This window comes from Bradysia coprophila, chromosome II (genome assembly GCF_014529535.1).
Source record: "Bradysia coprophila strain Holo2 chromosome II, BU_Bcop_v1, whole genome shotgun sequence".
NCBI lineage: Eukaryota > Metazoa > Arthropoda > Insecta > Diptera > Sciaridae > Bradysia > Bradysia coprophila.
The window spans coordinates 11136863-11158890 of record NC_050735.1 but is presented as its reverse complement, the minus strand read 5'-3'; the positions used below and the strand labels follow the sequence as shown (position 1 = coordinate 11158890).

General features: G+C 41.1%; 2 protein-coding genes across 3 annotated transcripts; one reads left to right on the top strand and one right to left on the bottom strand.

Moving 5' to 3' along the window:
* Nucleotides 1-53: 53 nt before the first annotated feature.
* On the bottom strand, nt 54-11059 carry LOC119072710 (supporter of activation of yellow protein). 2 transcript variants are annotated; one of them, XM_037177983.1, is made up of 11 exons: nt 10878-11059; nt 7205-10301; nt 6719-7046; nt 6548-6648; nt 6313-6453; nt 5800-6249; nt 5567-5740; nt 5371-5506; nt 5159-5300; nt 4896-5084; nt 54-1004 (listed from the first exon to the last, which is right to left on the bottom strand). In XM_037177983.1, the coding sequence occupies exons 2-11, from the start codon at nt 10006-10008 to the stop codon at nt 790-792; spliced, it is 4680 nt and encodes a 1559-aa protein (XP_037033878.1). In that variant the 5' UTR covers nt 10009-10301; nt 10878-11059; the 3' UTR covers nt 54-789. The 2 variants fall into 2 exon arrangements, with proteins under 2 accessions (XP_037033878.1, XP_037033887.1); XM_037177992.1 differs by having other exon boundaries at nt 7205-9934.
* A 1683-nt stretch (nt 11060-12742) lies between these two features.
* On the top strand, nt 12743-18409 carry LOC119072725 (girdin). The gene is made up of 11 exons (XM_037178002.1): nt 12743-13073; nt 13648-13915; nt 13987-14135; nt 14206-14310; nt 14376-14527; nt 14660-14938; nt 14999-15138; nt 15215-17312; nt 17385-17460; nt 17519-17787; nt 17867-18409. Exons 1-11 carry the CDS (start codon nt 13014-13016, stop codon nt 18234-18236), a joined length of 3966 nt encoding a protein of 1321 aa, XP_037033897.1. The 5' UTR covers nt 12743-13013; the 3' UTR covers nt 18237-18409.
* Nucleotides 18410-22028: the final 3619 nt, after the last annotated feature.

Below are 22028 nucleotides of genomic sequence, written 5' to 3'. Positions count from 1 at the left end.
TCTTCTTCATTTTTACTTCTGATTTATTAGATTTTGTTGCACAATTTTTAAAAAAATCTTCTTTCGTAATATTCAATTGCCACTTAAAATGTCTAACTGAATTTTGAAGAGAATTTTTGTTTCTAAGAAAATTTCTTCTTCTTCTATTAATGGGTGTCGTGTCTCTTTAATCAGTTTTGTTTCGGAAGAGAACTAAAAACCAAATTTTCTTTTAATTTACTAATCAGCCACTTTATCGTTTAAATATATACCCGACGAAGAAGAAGATAATTTCCCGTATTTTGTTGAATCTTGTAAATCCATTAAAGCTCCCCACACCTCTCCCGCACTATAAATGTTTTTTTTTTGTTTCATCAATAAATACTTTTTCATTTTACTTCTTCTTTTTAACTCTTTAGTTCTTCTTTGCATTAAATATTCAATTTATTTACAAAATAAGTCTTACATCTAATCGCGTTTTGCTCATTGTTTTACATGTCCAGTTAATATAATAGAATTCTATGTTGTCTCTCCCCAATTCGTGTCACATTGAATCAACGTCCTTATTTCCATTATGTACTTTTTGTCACGGTTGCACTTTCACCACGAACAGAATCCAATTACAAAATTTAAGAGAAAAATTCAAACAAAGTTTAATCTTCATCGTCATTCCTTTTATCACTCACTGAATGTCCACATTTTCTTATCCGCGGCCACATAAAGAAATTCACAATTTTTTTTTGAATCGTCCGGATTCTTTTATTTTAACAAATTCTCTCTCGGTGTCCAACACAAACTTTCTTTTTATTGTTATGTATTTTCATTGAGCCGCGTACACGGCTCACACCACATACCGATATGTTCGCGCACACTGTTCGATTCGTTCACACGATATTGATGGTTCCATGTGGCCGATGCGGCCAATTTTCGGCGTTGCGGTTTGGTTAAACTCAGATTGGGATACCCTTCGGCGCTTCGTGTACCACATAGGCTGCATATGGAACAGTTGTCGCAGTGCCATCGGCCTGGAAATATTAATTTTTTGTTGTTTGTTAGTCTTCATTGAACAAGCACTTTAAATTGAGATGCGTGAAGCACGTCTGTTAAAAGGTTTGTTATTCATTGAACAAGCACTTTGAATTGAGATGCGTGGGACATGTCGAAACAGGCTTGTCGGTTGAAAATTGGTAGTTTAGATTGCGAAGTGATGGTGAAAGAATTGACACGAAAATTTAACGGAGGTTTAACGCTCTGCAAGAAAGCTTCATTGATGGCCCACTTTGATTGGATAGAACTGGGTGTCCCTGAGTACGATCATTGATCACTACATCGTTGGTCTCAATAACCCCTGGATTCCGATCCAACGTTTTCAAACAGATACTTAAGAAATTGACCCGGTCGACGAGATCTCAAAACACAACTCCATTGCATGCATTCGTGAACAATTTCTGTCTGGCATCCTGAAGAATCCAAGGGTAATTGGGAAACGCAGCAGTGTTTCATGCTCATACTATCTATCACACTAAACCAACATCCAACATCCGGGGGCTGGTTAGTTGGATAGGGTGGCATCTGACCGTATATGAACGGAAGGGAGGAGCCCGGGTCATATGCCAGGTGTGTAACTGTTCAACTAACAAGTGCTCTTTTTACGCCCAAATCGTAGTCCCCGGGTACTGATTTGTTATCAAATTTGCTAAACTTAAGAGTGCTACCTGAAAGCTTGCCTACGAGCTGGATGGGAAATCGTGGAAGGCAGAGTGGGTTGAGCGAGGGGCTAACGACCTCTCCTCGGAAAAAAAGTCTAGTTCAAGAAACACTACAACAGCCTCGGATAACAACGGAATTACGAAGACGACCCACGCAACGTTCAAAGGATCATGATCTTCATTTAGCGACATGGAATTTACGAACTCTCTATGCTCGTGGAGCGCTACAAAATACAACGGCCGATCTAATTAAATACAGAATTCACGTTGCAGCAGTGCAAGAAACAAGATGGTTGGACAGCGGCATACACACGCTACCCAATCATTCGTTCTATTTTAGCGGCTCAAACAATAGCGCACATGAATTTGGTACAGGTTTCTTTGTGGACAGGAAGGTGGATCACACGGTTATCGGTTTTGTGCCCATTAGCAAGTATATGTGCACGCTTAGGCTCAAGACCAAGACACACAAAATTACGATGGTAAATGTACACGCCCCAACGGAAGAACAGGAGGACGATATCAAGGACGTCAAGATCATTTTAGGTGATTTCAACGCGCAGATTGGAAAAGAAGATTATTACAGAGAGATTGTAGGCATACATAGTTTACACTCTCTATGTAACGATAACGGCACCAGGGCGGTAAATTTTGCGACATCATACGGTATGACCATAAGAAGCACTCAATTCCAGAGGAAAGACATCCACAAAATTACCTGGAATTCGAATGATGGAATTACCAAAAACCAAATTGACCATGTGATGATCGAGGAAAAGTACAGGAACAGCATCTATGATGTCAGGAGCTTTAGGGGAACGTTGCATGATTCAGATCATGCGCTTGTCAAAATAAAATTGAGATGCAAGTTGCCAAGGTGTAATAACAGAATAGTGAATGCACGCCCCAAGTTCAACATAGATGGTCTCAAAGAAGGTGATATGAAGACCCGTTTCCAAGCAGCAGTAGAAAGCCAGCTGACTGATGAACCGCATCCGTTCGACCTTAACGAGATGACCCAAAAAACCAATGAAGTCATTTGCAATGCAGCTACCGACGTCCTTGGAAGAGCATCATCTCGAAGAAGGGAGGGGTGGTTCGACGACGAATGTGCGAATGCAGTTTTGAAGAAAAAGGAATTAAGGCTGAGGGTGCTGAGTAGAAATTCTAGAGCAAACAGCGCCGCTTACAAGCTAGAGAATGTCCGAACGTACAGGCTACTGAGGCGAAAGAAACGGGAACACCTTATCAAAGAAATCGAAACTTTGGAAGCGCACAACAGGAATGGTGATGTTCGTGAGTTCTTCAGGTCGGTGAAAAAGAGTCGAAACGGTTTCAAACCGACTTCTACGAAAATTCAGGTTGAAAATGGGGAATTATTGAGCGATAACTTAACAATATTGAATCGGTGGACGGAGTACTTCAAGAACCTGTTGAATCGGCCCCAATTAGTTCAGCAAACACATTGTTCATATCAGCGTGCGGAACCTGCTATCGAAGAACCCTCTTTTGAGGAAATGGTAACGGCGATGAATTCCCTCAAGGACTCTAAAGCTCCGGGTGAGGACAACATACCAATCGAATTGATCAAAGCAGCCGGAGAACCTTTATGGAGGAGGCTTTATCAAATAGTGCTAGTGGTATGGAATGAGGAGGTCATGCCGGAACAATGGAAGACAGGAGTTATGATACCGATACACAAAAAGGGGAGTAAGCTGATTTGTCACAATTTCCGAGGCATTTGCCTCCTGAACTCGGCGTATAAAATCTTCGCGACGATCCTTTTCAATCGTCTTGCGGTTTACGCGGAAGAAATAATTGGCGAGTACCAGGGCGGATTTCGAGAAGGAAGATCGACCATTGACCAAATATTCACCATAAAACAGATAATGGAGAAAGCATACGAATTTAATATCACGATTCATCAACTCTTTGTGGATTTTAAACAGGCGTATGATTCGCTAGACAGAAATGCTTTCTTCTATATCTTGGAGGAGTTCGGGATACCAATGAAACTAATAAGACTTGCAAAGGCGACATTGACGGACACGAAGTGCAGGATATTGATTCAGAACATGCTATCTGACCCCTTCTCCATCGATACCGGATTCAAACAGGGAGACCGCTTATCTACTCTTTTCTTCAACTTGGCATTAGAAAAAGTAGCTAGAGCACTGTCGATTAACTGGAATGGAACAATTTTTACCACATCCAAACAATTGACGGCTTTTGCGGATGACACGGACCTCTTGGGTAGAGGCACTATCAAGGTGAAAGAGAGTCTGGTGGAAATGGACGAGGCGGCAAAGAAAGTTGGATTGGTGATTAACGAAGACAAAACCAAATACCTCGTACTAGATAGGAGTCAGGGATCCAGAATTGGACAAAACATGACCATGAATGAGTACAATTTTGAGGTTGTTCAATCTTTCAAATATCTTGGTTCCACTGTCAACGTTGCTAACGATCTGGATGAAGAACTGAAAACTCGAACGGTGCAAGCTAGTAGGTGTTTTTATGCATTGAAACACCTCTTCAGAAGCAATCTACTAAACATTACCACGAAGTATCGGCTATACAAAACTCTGGTTAGGAGTGTCGCCACTTATGCCTGCGAAACCTGGACTTTAACAGTAAATCAAGAAAACAGGCTAAGGTGTTTCGAAAGAAAAATTCAACGCTCTATCTGTGGGCCAGTCAAAGTGGACGATACGTGGCGAATCAGAACAAATAGCGAGCTCATGGAAATTTTTGGTGCCGAAAATATTGTTAGCGTCATCAAAGCTGCACGACTAAGATGGGCGGGTCATGTGATCCGCATGAACGATGATAGAGTGGCAAAGAAAGTTTTTGTGAGCCAATTTGACGGCACTAGGCCCAGAGGCCGCCCAAAGAAAAGGTGGATTGACTGCGTGGAAGAGGACCTACGTGAGCTGAGTATTCGCAATTGGAAAGTTGTTGCCGAGGATCGTCAAAGATGGCGAAATGCTGTTGTGGAGTCAGCCAAAACCCGCTTGGGTTAAAAATGGCTGTTAAGTAAGTTAAGTAAGTAAGTAAACCAACATCCGTCGGCAAAAAGTGCGTTGCCTAGTGATCAATTCTCCAGTGGTAGTCTTCAAGACTCGTTTTCGAAAAATTCACGGATTAGCAAGACATGCGCTTCCAGAGTAACTGAAAACACAAACAAGTTCAAGCGGAAAACCTTACCTGACGGTACGGCTTTGATGCCAACGCAATAAATGTGATATCCTCGATCGCATTGATCACAGTACAGCATTTTGTCCTCATTCACCTCCTGTTTGCATTTGATGCAACACTTGCACTCAGCACACTGCCAATCGTATTCACGTACGCGTAGCGTCATCCTTGACGACATTTCAATGCAACTGGGATGGACTATAGAAAGTGGAAGGAGTTTCGAATGAAATTTTTGTCGGAAAAGGAAATCGCGACGTGTGTCTTGGACTCACCTTTCCGCCGACACTTCGAGCAGTGCACAAATAATTCGGGTTTGTTGTTTTGATTTGAATTTTGGGGGTTGTCGCACACGCTACACTTGCTTGTGATATTGGCGTTTTCCTCGTCCGATGAGTCTGATGAACCATCGGAATCCTGCAAAGGAACAAAGGAAAATCGGTAATTTTTCGAGCCGGAGATTTAGCTCGTCGTCAAATGGTCTTACCGAATCGGACGAATCATCGTCATCATCACTGTCCGACGAACTGTCACTATCATCACGACGCGAAGATTTCAACAGATTCTGGAACTTTTTGTTCAACTCGATGGGATCGGCCAGTGCCGAATTGATTGGATAGCAACTGCAAGTAAAGAAAATTGTGAAGTAGCCGTTGCAATTTTTCGAAACGCGTGTCACTTACATCAATTCAGCCGGAGTGTACTCTTTGTAGAAATCTTGGAATTGTCCTGGCACAAGAGCTATAGGATAATGAGATGGGGCAGGTGAAGGACGGGTGAGTTTCTGTCTAACCGTTTCGGGAAGATTTATGACGAAATTCTGAAGGTCTAAACACTGCCGTCGATCCTCTTTTCGACTGGAAATATTAGAAATGGTGAGCCGAAGTTCGAATTGGCACCGAAATTCACAACTTACGATTTATTGAAATTAATGTTCCATAGAGAAGCAGCACGTATAGCATGTTCCCTTGCACTCAGATTCTTTTCGACCGCTTCCGCTTGCATAGCCTTCTGTTTCGCCGCCAGATCTCGTATGTGTTTCTCCCGCAGAAACCGTTTGTACTCCTCGTATTTTTCGTAGAAATCATTGTGCATGATATCTAGCACATCCGATGCTAAAACAGCCGTTAAACCTAAATCACACATTTTCTCCGACACCAATCCCTTTTCCATCAAATAATTTCGCTCTTCCATTTCCACCATTCGTCGGGGCAGTTCTTGGTATTTTCTTTTAAACGATTTCACGCCCAAATACTCGGCGACTTGTTCCTGTATCATGTACGTGTCACGATTACGTGCCGGACAACAACCTTTCGGCGGTGGCCAGTCATATTCGGCTATCATTTCGACGGTGAATTCGGTGCGTCTGAGGAAGGGAATCAAAATGGTCAAAACTGTCTACGGATCGAACAAACGATGTGAAGCTTACCCTTCCGGATCAACCACTTCGATTTTTCCACGTTTCTTCGCTGTTCCCGGACAGGTCGTACTGCCCTCATTCATAGCGGCTGCACTTATGCTGCTGTGAAGTGAGCTTTGTGACTCTTCATTTTGAAGGAATTCCAAGTTTCTGTGCAAAACAACGAACAGATAAAAACATGTTACAATTACCAGGTCAACAGCAGACATTTCAAATATAAAAAAATATTTCCCCGAAAGTTTACCTCGTGATGGGCGACGTTAAATCTGCGCTCATTCGTGTATCTTCCTCAAATACTTGTAGGCTTGGCGTTGAGATTTCTTTCAATATTTGTTTTCGTCGGCCCTGTGTACAAAGAGCAATTTAGTAAGGCCGAAATTCTCCATTGCATACGGCAAATGGACTGACAAATTACCTTGGCATCTGGCGATGTGAATGGTGAAGCTTCACCACCCGACTTGTCCGGCGAAGCCATTAACGAACGATGCATTTGCTTTCGCAAACTACCTCGTCCGCCTCGTGATCCTCGACCGCCTCGACCTCGTCCACGTCGTATTCCCCGTGCTAGTGGATTGAACGTTGGCGATTCATCGTCATCGTCGATCCGTATTCTACGCTTTCGACCCGATTTCATTGGACTGTTTGGAGGTTGTGGAGTATTCGGATCAGTAGGTGGATTTTCGGGCGGCATTAGTACGCCGGCGAATTGTCGTGGTGTTGTTTGATTCTCTTCAGCCTTTTTCCTGTGTTTTACAATTTTACAATTAATTTATTGAGTTTGATTTGATTGGTAATGGGATGTCCCGACTTAAAGCTTTAATATTTGTTCAGATTATTACAATGACTGGACCTACGTTGCTAAAAATATATTTAAGGAAAAAAAAAACAACGATCAACTTACCGCGCAACAGCAGGTGTAGCCACATCCTTTCTCGGTCGGCCTCTACCCCGTTTGACCGGTGTAACATCCTCGAGTACATCGTCAGCGCCCGACTTAATCGAATTCGAAACATCCACACCCGAGTCACGATCCGCATTATTCTGGCCATTTTCATTTAAATTGCTCACACCAAAATCAATGGAATTCGGCAACGATGTCCCATTGTCGCCCAGCATAATGCAGTCCGAACTGGATCCTTCGCTGAGTATGATAACATTTTGACGTTTGCCTTTGGTTTGATCGTCTTTCGGCGGATCGGCATTGGCATTCATCATGCTAACTAACAATTTAGCGCGTTCAATGTTGTGCGTCAGCAGTGGATGAGGAATTTCGGGTCGCACATCTTCGCTGAGGAAAAAATTTCCCGGGAATGGTAGTTTTGGTTTGATATTTTCGGCGGTACTGTTTGAATTGTGTTTTTGGGTCATTATCGGCGGTGTTGATGTCGTCGTCGTCGTCGCAGGTATCACCGTAGCTGTGTTCGAAGTGGCTGTAACAGCAGAAGTCACTGGCATCGTTAGGATCGTCGTCGTCGTTGTTTCATTTTGTTGCGTTGCTATCGTGTCATGCTGAATAGACGGCTGGAGATGTTGAATTGATTGTAATTGTTCGCCTTCATGTCGATTATTCGACTCTATTTTTGGACTAGCGGCTTCCATCGGTTCGCTGACATTGTCCTCATCCGAATCTAAATTGATAATTTCATCGGCTGCATTCAGACATGGATCCAACTTCAGCCGTTTGTTATCTACCGGAGTGTGAATAACGGAATTGGTTCGCTTCAGTTCATTTTCGACCGTTGAAACTGTCGTTGGAAATGGGATTGCTGGTTTTTTGCTTATCGAATTGTTGGGCATAAGATCTTTTTGAATCACTGTCACACCACTGTCCTCCACGTCAGTCGCACATTTCGATATCGTTTCCGACGTCGTTTTGTTGATTTTCAAAATAATACGAGGCGATTGCTGGCTTTCATTTGTTGACGATTCGGACAATTTTATGGCAGTCGTTGGCGATGATGTCACAATTTCTAACGGCTGTGTTATGTCCAACGGTTTCGGGATGGGTTTGATTGTGATTTTCGGTGTGACCAACGGTTCCGAATCGTTTGACTCATTGTTTGGATTGATGATTGGCTTGATAGTCACTTTGGGTATGATAATGTTTTCGTTTGACACGGGTTCGGATGGCTGTTTAACTTGTCGAATCGTAATCTTTGGCACGATTTCATCGACTGCCGGCTCGGATGCATCGCTCTCGTCGTACGATTTGGATTTTGTTTGTTCGGAGTCACTTTCTTTGGGCAATTTGACCACCAATTTCGGCACCATTTTCACCACATTGTCTTTCGTCGACACATCGTCCGATTTGGCGATGGTAAATTGAGGAACTTCGCCCAAAGGATCGGTCTTGGTGATTTTGATTTTCGGCACAATACTTTCCGACTTGGATGCGTTGGTGGCGGATCGATTTAGTTTATTCATAGCAGCTGATGACGACGATGGACTGCTGGGACTGACATTTATCGAAAATTTGGACGCATTCGTATTATTCACCACCTCCGCGCAATCATTCGAATTCGTTTTGATCGTCAGCTTGGGAATGGGCGGCTCTAGAATCGGTTTTATTGTCAGCTTGATGCCATCGTCGGAGGTGATCGTTTTGTCTTTGTTATTCGCCTGCGATGACGCTATGTGATTGTCCATTTTGATGGTCAGTTTAGGAACAATTTCACTCTGTCCGGCAATGCCAAACGAATTGACGGAATTCCGAATGGTTAATTTTGGTATGACGTGCGGCTCGCTGGGCGTATCGAATGACGAACAGTTTTGGCCGCTGCTGCTTGTCGTCGACACCGACGAATCAACGACTAACGTGTGCTTGGGCACATCATCGTCACAGACGCCGGTGTGCGGTAATTTGATGGATTTGATTGTGATTTTGGGGATCGTTTCGTCGGGCACGTGCTTCGGAATTTTGATTATCGTTTTGATCGGTTCACGGTGCAAATTGATTTTCAGCGGTTCCACTCGACGATTGTCCGCTGGCGTCTCCTGTGCATCAGTCGTGGTCGACGTGGGACTATCGTAACTCTTTATCGTTTCCATATCGGCTACAGATTCACTTAGATTGCCACAATTTGTTGTTAAAGTGGAATTGCTACTATTGACACTATTGCATTTGACTGTTGTTACTGTTGCTGTTTGTTGACTTTGATTCGACGGATCTGTGTCACATAAATTTATATTTGAAGTACAACTACTACTGCTACTACTCACACTAAGTTCAAAATGTTTTGTAAACGTTTCACTGTTCACTGGTTCATGAACGGGACGTGTTATCAGGAAATCGGCATCAGCGTCCAACACACCCGATTCCGATTCAGAATTATCACTGACACAATATGCACTCGGTTTATCCAAATTGTCGCTGAAGTTTTGTTCATTTTTGTTGCTGTTACTGTGATACGGCAAATGATTTAGTTCGTAGGATTGATGGTTCAATGGTACTCCCATTTTCAGCTGATCCAAATTGTCCGGTTCGACCGTTTGATCAACATTGCCGTCGTTTGTATCCGCTCTCGGTGCATCGAAGTCAACGGTTTTTTTCTCTTCGTCATTGGTTGCATGGTCGGTTGGTTCATTGCATATTCTCAAATTTGTTGATTCTTCATTCATGTTTTGTTTGAGTCTTAGAAGGATTTGATTTTCATTAGTGCCAGATAAAGTATTCCCATTATCCAATACTTGGAACGGATCTACCATGTTAGTTGTTCACAAACGGAACGGGAAAATAACGTTTCGTTCTGGGAAATTCGGTTTTCTTTTCTTTTATAAGCAAGGGGAAACGCATCAAAAATATTTTTTTTTTGTAACAAAAAATCACTTTGATTGTTCACACGTAAACGTAAACCGACACCAATTCTGTCCAACTACTTCAATTGAATGTCTTTTTCCATTTTAGCTTCGAAATTATTCCTTCAATTTGCAAAACTTTTTTCTCTTGACTCTTTGAAACAGCTACTAAATTTTTTTTGACAGCCATTTGCAATTCGGATCTGTCAAAATGTGTGAAGAGAAATTCATTTTTTATTGAAAAAAACAATAAAAAATAACGCAACTTCACAGATTGTTCACACAATTTTATTGCACATTTTCGGATGCATTTTACTAAACAATAACAAATATCCATCAAATAGTGATATTTACCAAGCAGTAGATTGTCAAATTCGAGATGAGTATAACGTTTCCCCCCATATCGTGCACTGCATATATACGGACAAAACACTTACACACTCATATAACCATTTAACTGGAACACACGACTAACAATAGAAAAAAGTTTTTTTTTTTCTCTTCTTCGGAATGAAAAAAATGGGCGATGTTTTGTCGACGAATTGGTGCTCACACAAAATTATTAAAATTTTAATTATTATCCGAAATTCATTTACGACCAATTCGATTGCACCAAATGCTTGTTCCGTTTACCGTAAAAATGATGCCAGCAATTAAATTCTTTTCGCAATGCACAACCTAACCTAACAACATATCAATCGTACATATCACACACAAATTCACTGAACAGTGGCCCGAGAAGTTGTACAACACACAAAAAAATCAGACAATTTATATACCATTTCACTGTTCAATGGGCGAAATTCGGTTGCACTAGATTACACTTTATGTGGCCGTCGATGCACTTTGTAATTTTGTTTAATTATAATTAAGCGAATTTTACAAAATATATTTGGAAAGAGGTAAAATAATCTTCATTCCCGGCTATACGCCATTAATGAAGCGGACCAATACTTGATGGTTGGGCGACATCTGTGGTTGCGCACAAACATAACAAAAACCAGTAGGATATTGCAGAGACGTAACACACACACATAGTTTTTGGCAATGAAAGTATTATATAAGTCTATAGCTAGGTATAGGTATATGGTCGGTATGCGTATCGTCTAATGCGTCTAAATGTCAAAATTTGTATGGAGAGGAGATAAACAAAGTCACCTGTCAATGATTTTTATTGAAAGGTGAGTTTGTTTGTATGAAAACGCGGTTTTCCGGTTTGTATGGACAGACCATACCTGGTTTGTACTTTTAATGGTTTTTTGGCAAGGTATTTGCTATAAACGCCATCTCTCGCTGTCTCTAAAATAGCAAAATTGCTTAGAAACCTGGGCCATCTGTTTTGTGATAGGCACAACATTTTGTGAAACACAAGTAAATCTTAGTCAGCCATTTTAAAAAAAGATGTCAGTGTGGCAACGGACTATTGTGCTAGGCCGCGCGTTACGAATGGCATTACCTCCGACCATATATTTACCTTGGTTATTGGGGCTACTGCAAAATGAGTCAACTACGATTCACCAATGAATCAACAAACTAGGTATGGTCTGTCCATACAAACCGGAGGAAATAGCGATTTCATGTAACTCACCAACTCACCTTTCAATGAAAATTAATACAAATTTTGACATTAGACCATACCTATTTAGTATACTTTAATTGCGATTCACTGCATAATACACGCCGTAAGTGTGCCCAAAATTTGAATTTCAAGTGAACGAGTCGATGAAAAACTGAACCGAAAAATACATATCACTTCGTTCGGCCTACAATCCGCGAAATTGCCTAAAATCAATCGTCCAAAACAGGTATACAAATAACCATTCCATACGTTATTTGACGCAAGGTTCTGAAAGAACAGGTTAAGACACTTTCGAGTTGATCGCGAAGGCGGTGTGATCAAAATTTTCCTGCCAACTAGGTTTGGAAAATTTTATATGACGATTTCAACTTAACAAAAAAAAATTGTTTTCAAGTTGACTTTTCAAACAATATATATACATGTCTGAATTGTCAAGATTTGTGTTTCACCCGCCTTCGTTAGTGTTTTTTCAGAATCTTGATTTGACACGTGATTTTTTTCGTTTTTCACGTTGTAGGTGTTAATTCTTTTAACGGGAAATCACAATAAAATTAATCTGTTTCACGGTTGTTTCATATATTTCATCCATAGAGATATAACCAAAAAATTATTCTTTCGGCCTGTCAAAAATCGACCTAAATCTTTTCAAACTTGAAAGCCAAAATTACTTTCTTTTGACGCGTGAAGATATTATTAAGTTTTGAATTCTGAATAAATCTGCAATGCAGTTGAATACAGTCAGCAGGGGTACAGTGAACTTCGCATAACAACAAGGTTCTGAAAGAACAGGTTAAGACAACTCAGAGTTGATCAATGAAAGTGTAAAACTAGACTTTCATTGGAGCTGATCACGAAGGCGGTGACACACAAATTGATTTCACACACAATCTGTACTGAGAGCGTTAATCAATTAACCACCTTAACGGAACGTATCGTATTATAATTCGAAAAGTTACCGCCTTGCCCTCTTTACTATTATCGAAGCATTCCTAAAAATTAACGAATTCAGCGCGATCTATGAGTCGGTCATCTCCACCCCCCTCTCCCAGACGTCCCAGACAAAACTTACTTGACCATTTTGACAGTTCACAGGCTTTGCTTTGTTTAAAAGGTTTATTATTGAACAGTTTCGGCCTAAATCTAACAAAATGGACCTGTATTTAAACAAGTGATTGCATTATTCGTACGGATAAAATCAAACAAATTTCGAGTTAAAAATTATTTCGTAATTGTCGGGCCAACGGAACAACTGCAGCTGAATCATCAATGCCTATTGTGTACCGAGTAACACAACAATACGTTCCGCTCGGCTAATTACACACATTACACAATTATTATGAGTGAAATGTCGGCAACGGAGGTGGAAGACTTTCTGAACGGGGCTCTACTGTCTTGGGTAAATTGCTAAAACAAATTGATCGGGATGATTGTGCGCCAGTTACTATGTCGAGAACCAGAAATTCGAGATTTTGCTGTTCAACAGGAAGTTCAATGTACCCTTCACTTGTTTTGTCTACTGTCGTCGCAATTACCTTCGTTCAATACAATTTTATCACTGGAAACTCGGACGTTGAGTTTCATTCAGTGCGAAATGTTTGTTGTTGTCAATTTTCGGGGGTCATTGTCGCTTAAGAAAACCGGTTGCCTGTTTGATTTGCATATTGATCAGAATTGTAGTAATGATGTGAATGCTGTGCTGCTCTTAGTGATTCAACCATTTTATTGGGCCTTTGAAAGTCCTTGGTGTGTCTGAGAAGTTTAGAACGTGTGTGGTTTGGGCTATAAGAAAGATTCCTTCGAGCGTTTCCAAACGAAATCTCCATTCCATATGTTAGAGAATTTCCTAAAGTTCCCAAGAGTGTTGTGACTCGTATCCTATGAAATGGAAGCATACCAGCGAAAACGTTAGACTACCACCGACTGTGAAGTGTATCATTTCATCGCCAGCTAATTTCAAAAATAATTTTCAGTTAGAATCATGTCTACCCCGACCGGAACTATTAACCGGCTACCAATCACTCCTGGACGGCACCATATTGCATTCCGTTTGGCTGCAAATCGATCCCGAACCGCAAAACCATCCAATCAAACTGGAAGGTATTGACGATCTACAATTGGCCAATGCCAGAGCGCGAAATTTCGACATAATCGTGAAGAATCTGAAAACACTCTACGAAGACGAACTGAATCAAACGGTTCTGGTGTTGCCGGATTGTTCAATTCTGGGACATAAGCCGGGTTTGTGGATTGATTTCGAACATGTCGGAACCAGTTTTTGTTTATCGATTTTTTTCACACTTTTTCCTTAGAGTCTCGAGCTGGTTTGGAGCAGATGAAACTGTTGATAACATTGTTACTTGGTGCAGCTGTTCAATGTCCCAACAAACAGTTGTTCATTGTTCGAATAAAGGAATTGAATGTTAGCACCCAGCATGCCATTGTTGAATTAATTAAACAAGTAAGGACATCAGGCGCAAGACGATCCGCGCCGTCTTTCACTTTTCTGATCCTTTTATGTTTCATAACAGGTTACCGATAACCAAACTCTGGTGTTAACTAACGATTCACTGGAACAATTGACTCCCCCACAAATGTACCAGCATATATTGCGAATAGCCAAGGAACGTGACAGAGTAAGGATGCATAATGAGTGTGGCCGTTGCTTACACTAATCTAAAATGCTAATCGCTCGTTTCAGTATCATTCGTATTGGATTACCAGTCTGATGAACGAGACCGAGTCGAGGAGTGGTAATGCTACGTCGAATTCAACACCAACGAACGAAAACAATCATTTCGCTGTGGAGCTGGCGAATTTGAAATCGAAATTACGGAAATTTCGTCAGGAGTTGTGAGTACTTTGTTTTTGTTTGTTGAAATGAATGTTTGTCGGTTGGCTTGAGAGACGGAAAACAATTTGAGTCCGAAAACGGAAAGGAAAATTTCTAAATGCTCCCTTCTCAACATTTCTTTCTCTCCCCAGGGAAGAGAAGTCAGAAGCGTACATAGAAGTCAAAGAAGAACTGGACCACAAAATCAGCCAATACGAAAAATTGCGAACCGACAGCCAAGAATGGTATACCGAATCTCGTCGAGCTGCGGCTTACCGCGACGAGGTAGATGTTTTACGCGAACGGGCCGATAGAGCCGACCGATTGGAAATCGAAGTGCAACGATTCCGGGAGAAACTTAGTGACGCTGAGTTCTTTAAAACAAGAGTCGAAGAGCTGAGAGAAGACAATCGAATGCTGCTGGAAACGAAGTGAGTGCAGCTTTGCCATCCTAGGACCTTCTTAATTGATCAAATTACCTTTGTCAACAGAGAAATGCTGGAAGAACAATTGCAACGGTCGCGAAAACGCAGCGAACATGTGATGAATTTGGAATCGGAAATCATGAAATACAAACAGAAACTGAACGACATGGCATCGGAACGGGATGCGGACAAAACGCGTCTGCAAGGTAAATACGTCAATGAACTAGCGAACGATGGACCCGACCAATCTGATCTCCAAATTTTTTTTTTACAAATTCACAGAATTGGTTGACGAAAATACTCAACTGCAATTTGCCACCAAAGATCTCTGCTCGTCGACCGTTGTCTATCACTCCGAAGACGAATGCACATCGGGCGACAACAGTTTATCGGAACAATTGACGAACAACGCTCAAACCCGTGCCTTAAAACTGGAATTGGAAAATCGACGATTGCAGCAATCGCTGGACACGTTGAAAGAGTCATCGTTCCACGAGTACGCCAACAAGCATCTGGAATTGGAGAAGGAGAAGAAACGACTGTCGTTGAAAGTGGAACAGTTACAGGAAAACTGTAACCGGTTGGTGGGACAGAATAAAGAATTGGAGAATGTGTTCCGTGATGCTTTGGAAGAAAACAAGAAGCTACAAGACGCTATGGACAACCGGCAACAAGCCAACGATCGCCAGTTACAGGAACGTGAAATCGATCGCATGAAACTAATCGATTTGGAGAAGCATGCGGAAACATTGACCAAGGAGAAGCAACGCATCCAGAATTTGTATGAAAGTGTACAACGGCGGGCTGCGGATCTGGAACGAGTCGCCGACAAGAATAAGAAGGAAATCGAGGAGCTGCAAACGAAAACGGTTGAATTGAACAGCATCAAAACGGAGGTACTCGAATTGCGAGACAAAAACGTTGCAATGGAAAGGGAAACAGCTGTGCTAGGTAAAGAAGTGACAAAATTGCGAGAGAATGTGGAGAAGAAGGATGTCATCATCGATACGAAATCCAGTGAGCTTGAGGCGAAAGAGAAACTGGTCCAAAATCTCCACGAGCAAATGGAATGTTCGTCAGTGAGTCTGGAACGGCTGCAGGAATTGGAGACGAAAAACACCGAACTTCTCAGCCAAATTGCCATGGATACCGAAACGATATCGACACTTCAACGGGACCTGGTGACAGGAACGATTGCAACGAAAAAGGTGCGAAAAGAGCTGGAAAAATTGGGCATCGAAAACGATGAATTGGAAACGATTCAGGTGAATGTGGAAGATGTAGTCCAAAATTGGATCAAGAATCCGGAAACGTTCAAAACCGTCAGGGAGATAATGTTGGATGCTGGCAAGGAGATGGAAACATGCGTTCTCTGTCACAAAGAAGAACTGTTCCGAGTGCAAAAAAACATCGAAATTTCCGGTGATAGCATTGAACCAATGACGGTCAGCGGGTCGATGCAATGGAAAGAGAAGAATGACCAATTGACTGTCATCAATGTGGATATTCTTTCGGCAAATGAAACTCTGCAAGCGGAAAATGCACGACAAAAGGTTGACATTTCCACACTCGGATCGCAGATAACCTCGCTACACACGCAACAAGTTGCACTTCAATTGGCCAACTCACAGCTTGCCTCAGAGAAAGATGTCCTAATCAAAGAAGTGGGTCACTTTAAGCAACAACTTACCTCCACATCGAACGACCTGATCACACTACAATGCCTGCACGAACAATTGAACTCGGAATACGAGGCCTTAAACAAGGAAAAAGAGTTAATCAAGACCAGCCTACGGGACGCTAGAACCGACATTAGGGACTTGCGTGAACGCGAAGTTGCCTATATTGCTCAGGTAGAAGAGCTACAAAATCAAATAGCGAAAATTCGCAAGGACAACGAGAATTTCGTTAATCTGCGAGTGGAACATTCCAAATTGAAAGACGATTTCCGTAATGTTCTGTCGGCCAACGAACGCCTGAAAACCGAATACAAAAATGTCCAGGAACAATACAAAATCGTTCGCAGCGAGAATGGTCGACTGAAGCTTCAAAGCACGGAGATCAGCGGCGAATTGATGGCCAGCAACGAGCAAATTAAGACATACGAAATCGAGTATGCCAACTGCTCGAATCGATGCGAAATGTTGATGCAGATAAACAGTACGTTGGATGTGGATCGGCGCAAATTGATGGACCATGTGTCGCAGATATTGACACAATATCAGGAGTTGTTGACACATTCACTGGATGATAAGCAGCATTTCCACGACGAAGAGAAACAATTCACCGACAAGGTGAACCATTTGCATCGTCAAAAGGAAAAGTTGGAGGAGAAAATCATGGAACATTACAAGAAGCTGGAAAGCTGCTCGCCCAAAAAGTTTGTTTTTCTCTGAAATGATAGTTTTGCAGCGATGAAAATGACATTCTCTCTCTCTCTCTTCGATTCTAGGAAGCCATTCGGTGCTAATTTCTATAAAAAAGTCAAGAAGGCGAGTTCCGATTTAATCAGCAAGGTCCCGAGTCGGGTAAGCGCATTGAGTTTCTTCACATCTCAGTCGTTTACAACAATGATTTCCATTACAGAGTCGTCGCTTGTTGAACGAAACGGACGATTTTCAAGTGAACCATTCAGAATCTGGTGGTAATGACTCTGACAACAGTGCTGAAGAACCGCTGTCCGTTGCCTCGGACACAAACCTTTTACAGCGCAACAATGTGATACGACGAAGCTTACAACGAAAGCCGAACATAGAGCCAACCATTTTACCTCGCGGCGGTATCCGAAGTAGTTTCCAATCGATCAAACGAGAAAGCACACCTAATCGCATCACTCATCGGAACAGTATTCATGGGTACGAGTCGAGCCATTGTTTTTTTTAGTATTTTTCGTTGCGTAGGTCGTTGGACTGACTGTTAATTCCAATTTTACAGATTAGAGCCACCTGACGTGACCGGTAGCAGTTTGACATTAGGCACGGCTGGTAGCCGAAAAACCGTTTATTTGATCGACGAAAAATTGAGCGCATCACAATCGAACATCGTCACCGATCCCAATCCGACAACATCTCACAACGAAACCAATTCCCCGACCGGTGACGCCACCCCTCCTCCGTCCACATTTTTAATGTACAATAAAATCTCAAACGTATATGGCACTGCAATGGATGGCGGAGCAACTGGCAGTGGATATACATCGGGTACGAATAGCGTAGATAAAAGCGGCGGCAGCAAGGACAAAAAGAAGACCAACGAGGACAAAAGCAAGGACTCGGCCATCTGGTATGAGTATGGTTGTGTTTAATGCGGATTCGTCGGGATCTTCGTTCTCTGACGCCTATCTCTTTTATATGAATCTCTTTCTCAGTATTTATTTAAAAGATCTATTGTTTTGTAAACGGCTTCTTGGACAGACGCGCACAGATATGATTACTAACGCAAATAAACAGTATTCGCTTATTACGAAGAAACCATTGACCACTCGTTTCAATCCGTTCATCTAAGGGGGTAACAGATTGGTTACTGTTCATGTGTTATTCTTACTGTAAATGGTGACCATGTTGACTCTAAAATTCGAAGGCGAAAAGTGTTGCAAGATGGGTCTGACTATCTTCGTACTTAGACGAATTATATACATAGGCAACCTGAGGCACCCCCAGGAGATATTTTAACGCTACAAAGAAACACTGCAGCGGACCAAATTACAAACATCACACAACGTACAGCCACTTTCACCATTATCTTCGAAATACACACACATTAACAGAGCGTTCCTCTTCTCTTTCCCGCTTCTACATCGCCACGTTGATCCCGTACATACCAATTTTGCTTAACCTGAGACGAAAAGCTCAGGGCGCAAATTGCAAGACCCGAATTTCCGTACACAGAAAACCAAAACAAGTCTCCCTTTTCACATTTATTGAACTTCAAGGAAACATCCTTTGGAAGAACGAACAAAGCTCTAGCTCTTCCCTTTCACGCACATCACGTAAAGTTGCAAAAAAGAAAAGCTGTTTCGACCTCGAGAACTAGCGGCGGTCACAGGTCAGAGTGGACTGACTATCTTAAGTTGCTTCCGCCAGCCTCTTACACAAGACAGCAGCAAAACTTTCCATGAACAAGTGAAGGATAGTTTGCATTGAAACATTGCCATCTGCTGATGGAAAATTTGGTGAAATCGCGGAAAGCTAAGAAATCACCAAAAAAAAATGCAGCAAAGCAAACAAAAGAATTGAGCCTGAGTTCCAAATTCTCATGCGTCGTACTCTCGATTCTTACGTCACCAACCGTCTGATCCGCCCATTTACACTATTCATCCAGCCAGCGAAAATTGCACAATCACCGGCAAACAAAGAAACGGAAAAACAATGTGAAAATCTCGCGAAAAATCTTCGATCGAAGTCAATTTGACTGAAAATGTTTCTCAGCCTTCTGTGTAGCAACAATACTGAACAAAATCTGTAGAAGAAAATCTCGTAGTGAGCGAAGTATGGCCTCAAGCTACACTAATTGGCCCAAAATTCCGGATGACGAAACTCTATTTACAGTGAATGACTCGCCAGCACTCAATCTGTAAAGATCAACCAGTTGTTTTCAATGCACAAACGTTGACATTCAATTTGCTGGGAATGACTCGCTAGCACTCGATCTGCAAAGATCAACTTTAGTCGGCTTTACAATGGAAACATCAGAAAAGAGACTCAATCTAGTCCTCGAAGTCATAAACCGTAACAATCTACGACGTCACAATTGCGTGTGAAAAAACAGTATAAGCAAAACTATAATAATTGCCAAAGCGATCAACGGCGAGTGAAGAACAATAGTAAAAGACAAAATCATTGGTCGAAAACGACTATTGCAAGTAATGACTAGAGCACTCGACTCGCAAAGGCTGAAGGCCAACACACACTCAATGAAAGTTTAAACCAGGTATGGTCTGTTCATACAAACCAGAGGACATATCGATTTCATACAAACAAACTCACCTCTCATGAGAGGTGAGTTTGTTTATATGAAATCGCTATGTCCTCCGCTCCATACAAAGTTTGACAATCGACCATACCTTGTGTTGACGTTCATTGCACACACTAGCATCTAGTGTCAGTTGGGAATATGACATTTCTATTGTTAAAACCGGTTTATCCGATTTTAGCTGATTTAAATAATAGAAATATCGTATTCTCGATGACACTAGATGCTAATGTGTGTTTGCCTTGACCGCCTTGACCTCATTCTTCAACACAAAGAAACACAAAGAAATAGCGATTCAAATTTTAAGTATTAAGTTTTTTTTATAATTTATTGAAATTTTTCGTTTTGTTTTCAATGGAAAAACGAAATGAATTTGCATGAGTATCGATCGTGCTGAAGATGATCCCGTAACCAACAGATAAAAGTAAAGAAAAATCAAAATGACACATAATTTATGAGTGATGTACGTGTTGCCTTTTACGAAAATTACTTAAATCGTTAGTAGTATAGCTAGACAATCAATGAAAGTAAATTGATAGGTATGGCCAAACGTTCAAATTTGTTCTAGCCGGAGCACATACGGATTTGCATGGCGCCACCTCAAACGAACTCATTTCTAGTGCAAATTTCCACTAGAAATGAGTTCGTTTGAGGTGACGCCATGCAAATCCGTATGTGCTCCGACTTGTATGGACTGGCCATACCTACTTATCTAATTTCATTGTAGACAATATCGAAAAAACATTGAAAAAAAGAGAAAGAAAAAATTGATTTTTGTGATATTTTAATTGTAATAAAAGCAAGAGGAAAAAGAAATAATGAAAATTGGGAAATCGTGTCCGACATGGACCATCCTAATTAATTGTATTAAATGGAAGCATTTTGTATTACCCTACCCCCTTTTACGCACAATTCACTAGCGAATAATTTTAGATTTGTAAGAACTCATTGCTAACAAATTACTTTGACCGAAACAATTGTGAGAATGAAATATACAGAAAAAGGAAACTCGATCGGTCGCTGAATGATTGGGTTAATCGACTTCAACAAATAAATTTATTGTTAACAGGTGGCCTTAACTAAAAGTAAATCTAGGAACCGATCCTGACCAGAAAAAATGTAAATATTATTTGATCTGAGCCTGAACCTCATATGGGACATTCCAGATAATTTGTAATTTTTCGAAAGACAATTAAACCCGACCAAATTTGTGATTCAGTTTTCTTCAGTTGGTCAACACTTTTTTTTGCTGAAATCAAAAAATAGAAAATTTCGAGTGTAATCTCAGGACTTTGGGAATAGTTCACAGAATTTTGAAAACCGACACATTTTATGTTATTTTGTGTTGTACATAAGTTTCTGATTTCTCCGTTTAAAAATACAATTCACAAAAAGCCAATAAACCATCAAACAGAAAATGTGTCGGTCTATAATATTCCATGCGTGTAGACGAAAATATCTGTAACGCCAATGAATGTAGCAAGAACAGATAACAGCGCAAAAAGTTGCGACGCAAAAATGTTCTTTCAATTGGCGATAGTTTACAAAAGTTAGGCTTCGAACCTTATCAAATATTCTACGATCGAATGTTTATTGTCAACTCCAAACTTTATAGCTACGAAAATAATGAACGGATGTCTCGACTACGCAAATTTACATAGCTAGAGATAATCTCAACAAACCCATCCTTAAGTATAGTTTCCACTTAAAAAGACCACTCCGTTTAGCCTCCGTTTACATGACAGTTGTAAAATAGAACAAAGGAACTGTCACGTAAACGGAGTAAAAAATTGAAATAAATTCAATTTCCACTCCGTTTGCGTGACAGTACTTTTGTTCTATTTTACAACTGTCATGTAAACGGAGGCTAAACTTACCCTCGAAAAAATTCAATTTTTTGATAACATCTTAATGAGATTGAGGATGCTCAAAATATCCGTTTTGTCAGCAAATTTCATATCAAAAATGTCACAAATTTGTAACGCGACTTGATCTGGAAAATAGGAATCAGAACGTTACCCGTTGCCACTGACATCTTTTTTTAAAATGGTTGACTAAGATTTACTTGTGTTTCACAAAATGTTGTGCTATATCACAAAACATATGGCCAAGGTGTCTAGGCAAT

Excerpts from the sequence above, each read along its gene's own strand:
- LOC119072725 (XM_037178002.1), top strand. The coding sequence starts at position 13,014 with ATGAGTGAAATGTCGGCAACGGAGGTGGAAGACTTTCTGAACGGGGCT. Across the intron at positions 13,916-13,986 it reads AATTCTGGGACATAAGCCGG|AGTCTCGAGCTGGTTTGGAG; the intron begins GTTTGTGGATTG and ends CTTTTTCCTTAG. Across the intron at positions 17,788-17,866 it reads CATCGGAACAGTATTCATGG|ATTAGAGCCACCTGACGTGA; the intron begins GTACGAGTCGAG and ends CCAATTTTACAG.
- LOC119072710 (XM_037177983.1), bottom strand. The coding sequence starts at position 10,008 with ATGGTAGATCCGTTCCAAGTATTGGATAATGGGAATACTTTATCTGGC. Across the intron at positions 5,507-5,566 it reads TACACTCCGGCTGAATTGAT|TTGCTATCCAATCAATTCGG; the intron begins GTAAGTGACACG and ends CTTTACTTGCAG. Across the intron at positions 5,301-5,370 it reads ACGATGATTCGTCCGATTCG|GATTCCGATGGTTCATCAGA; the intron begins GTAAGACCATTT and ends GTTCCTTTGCAG.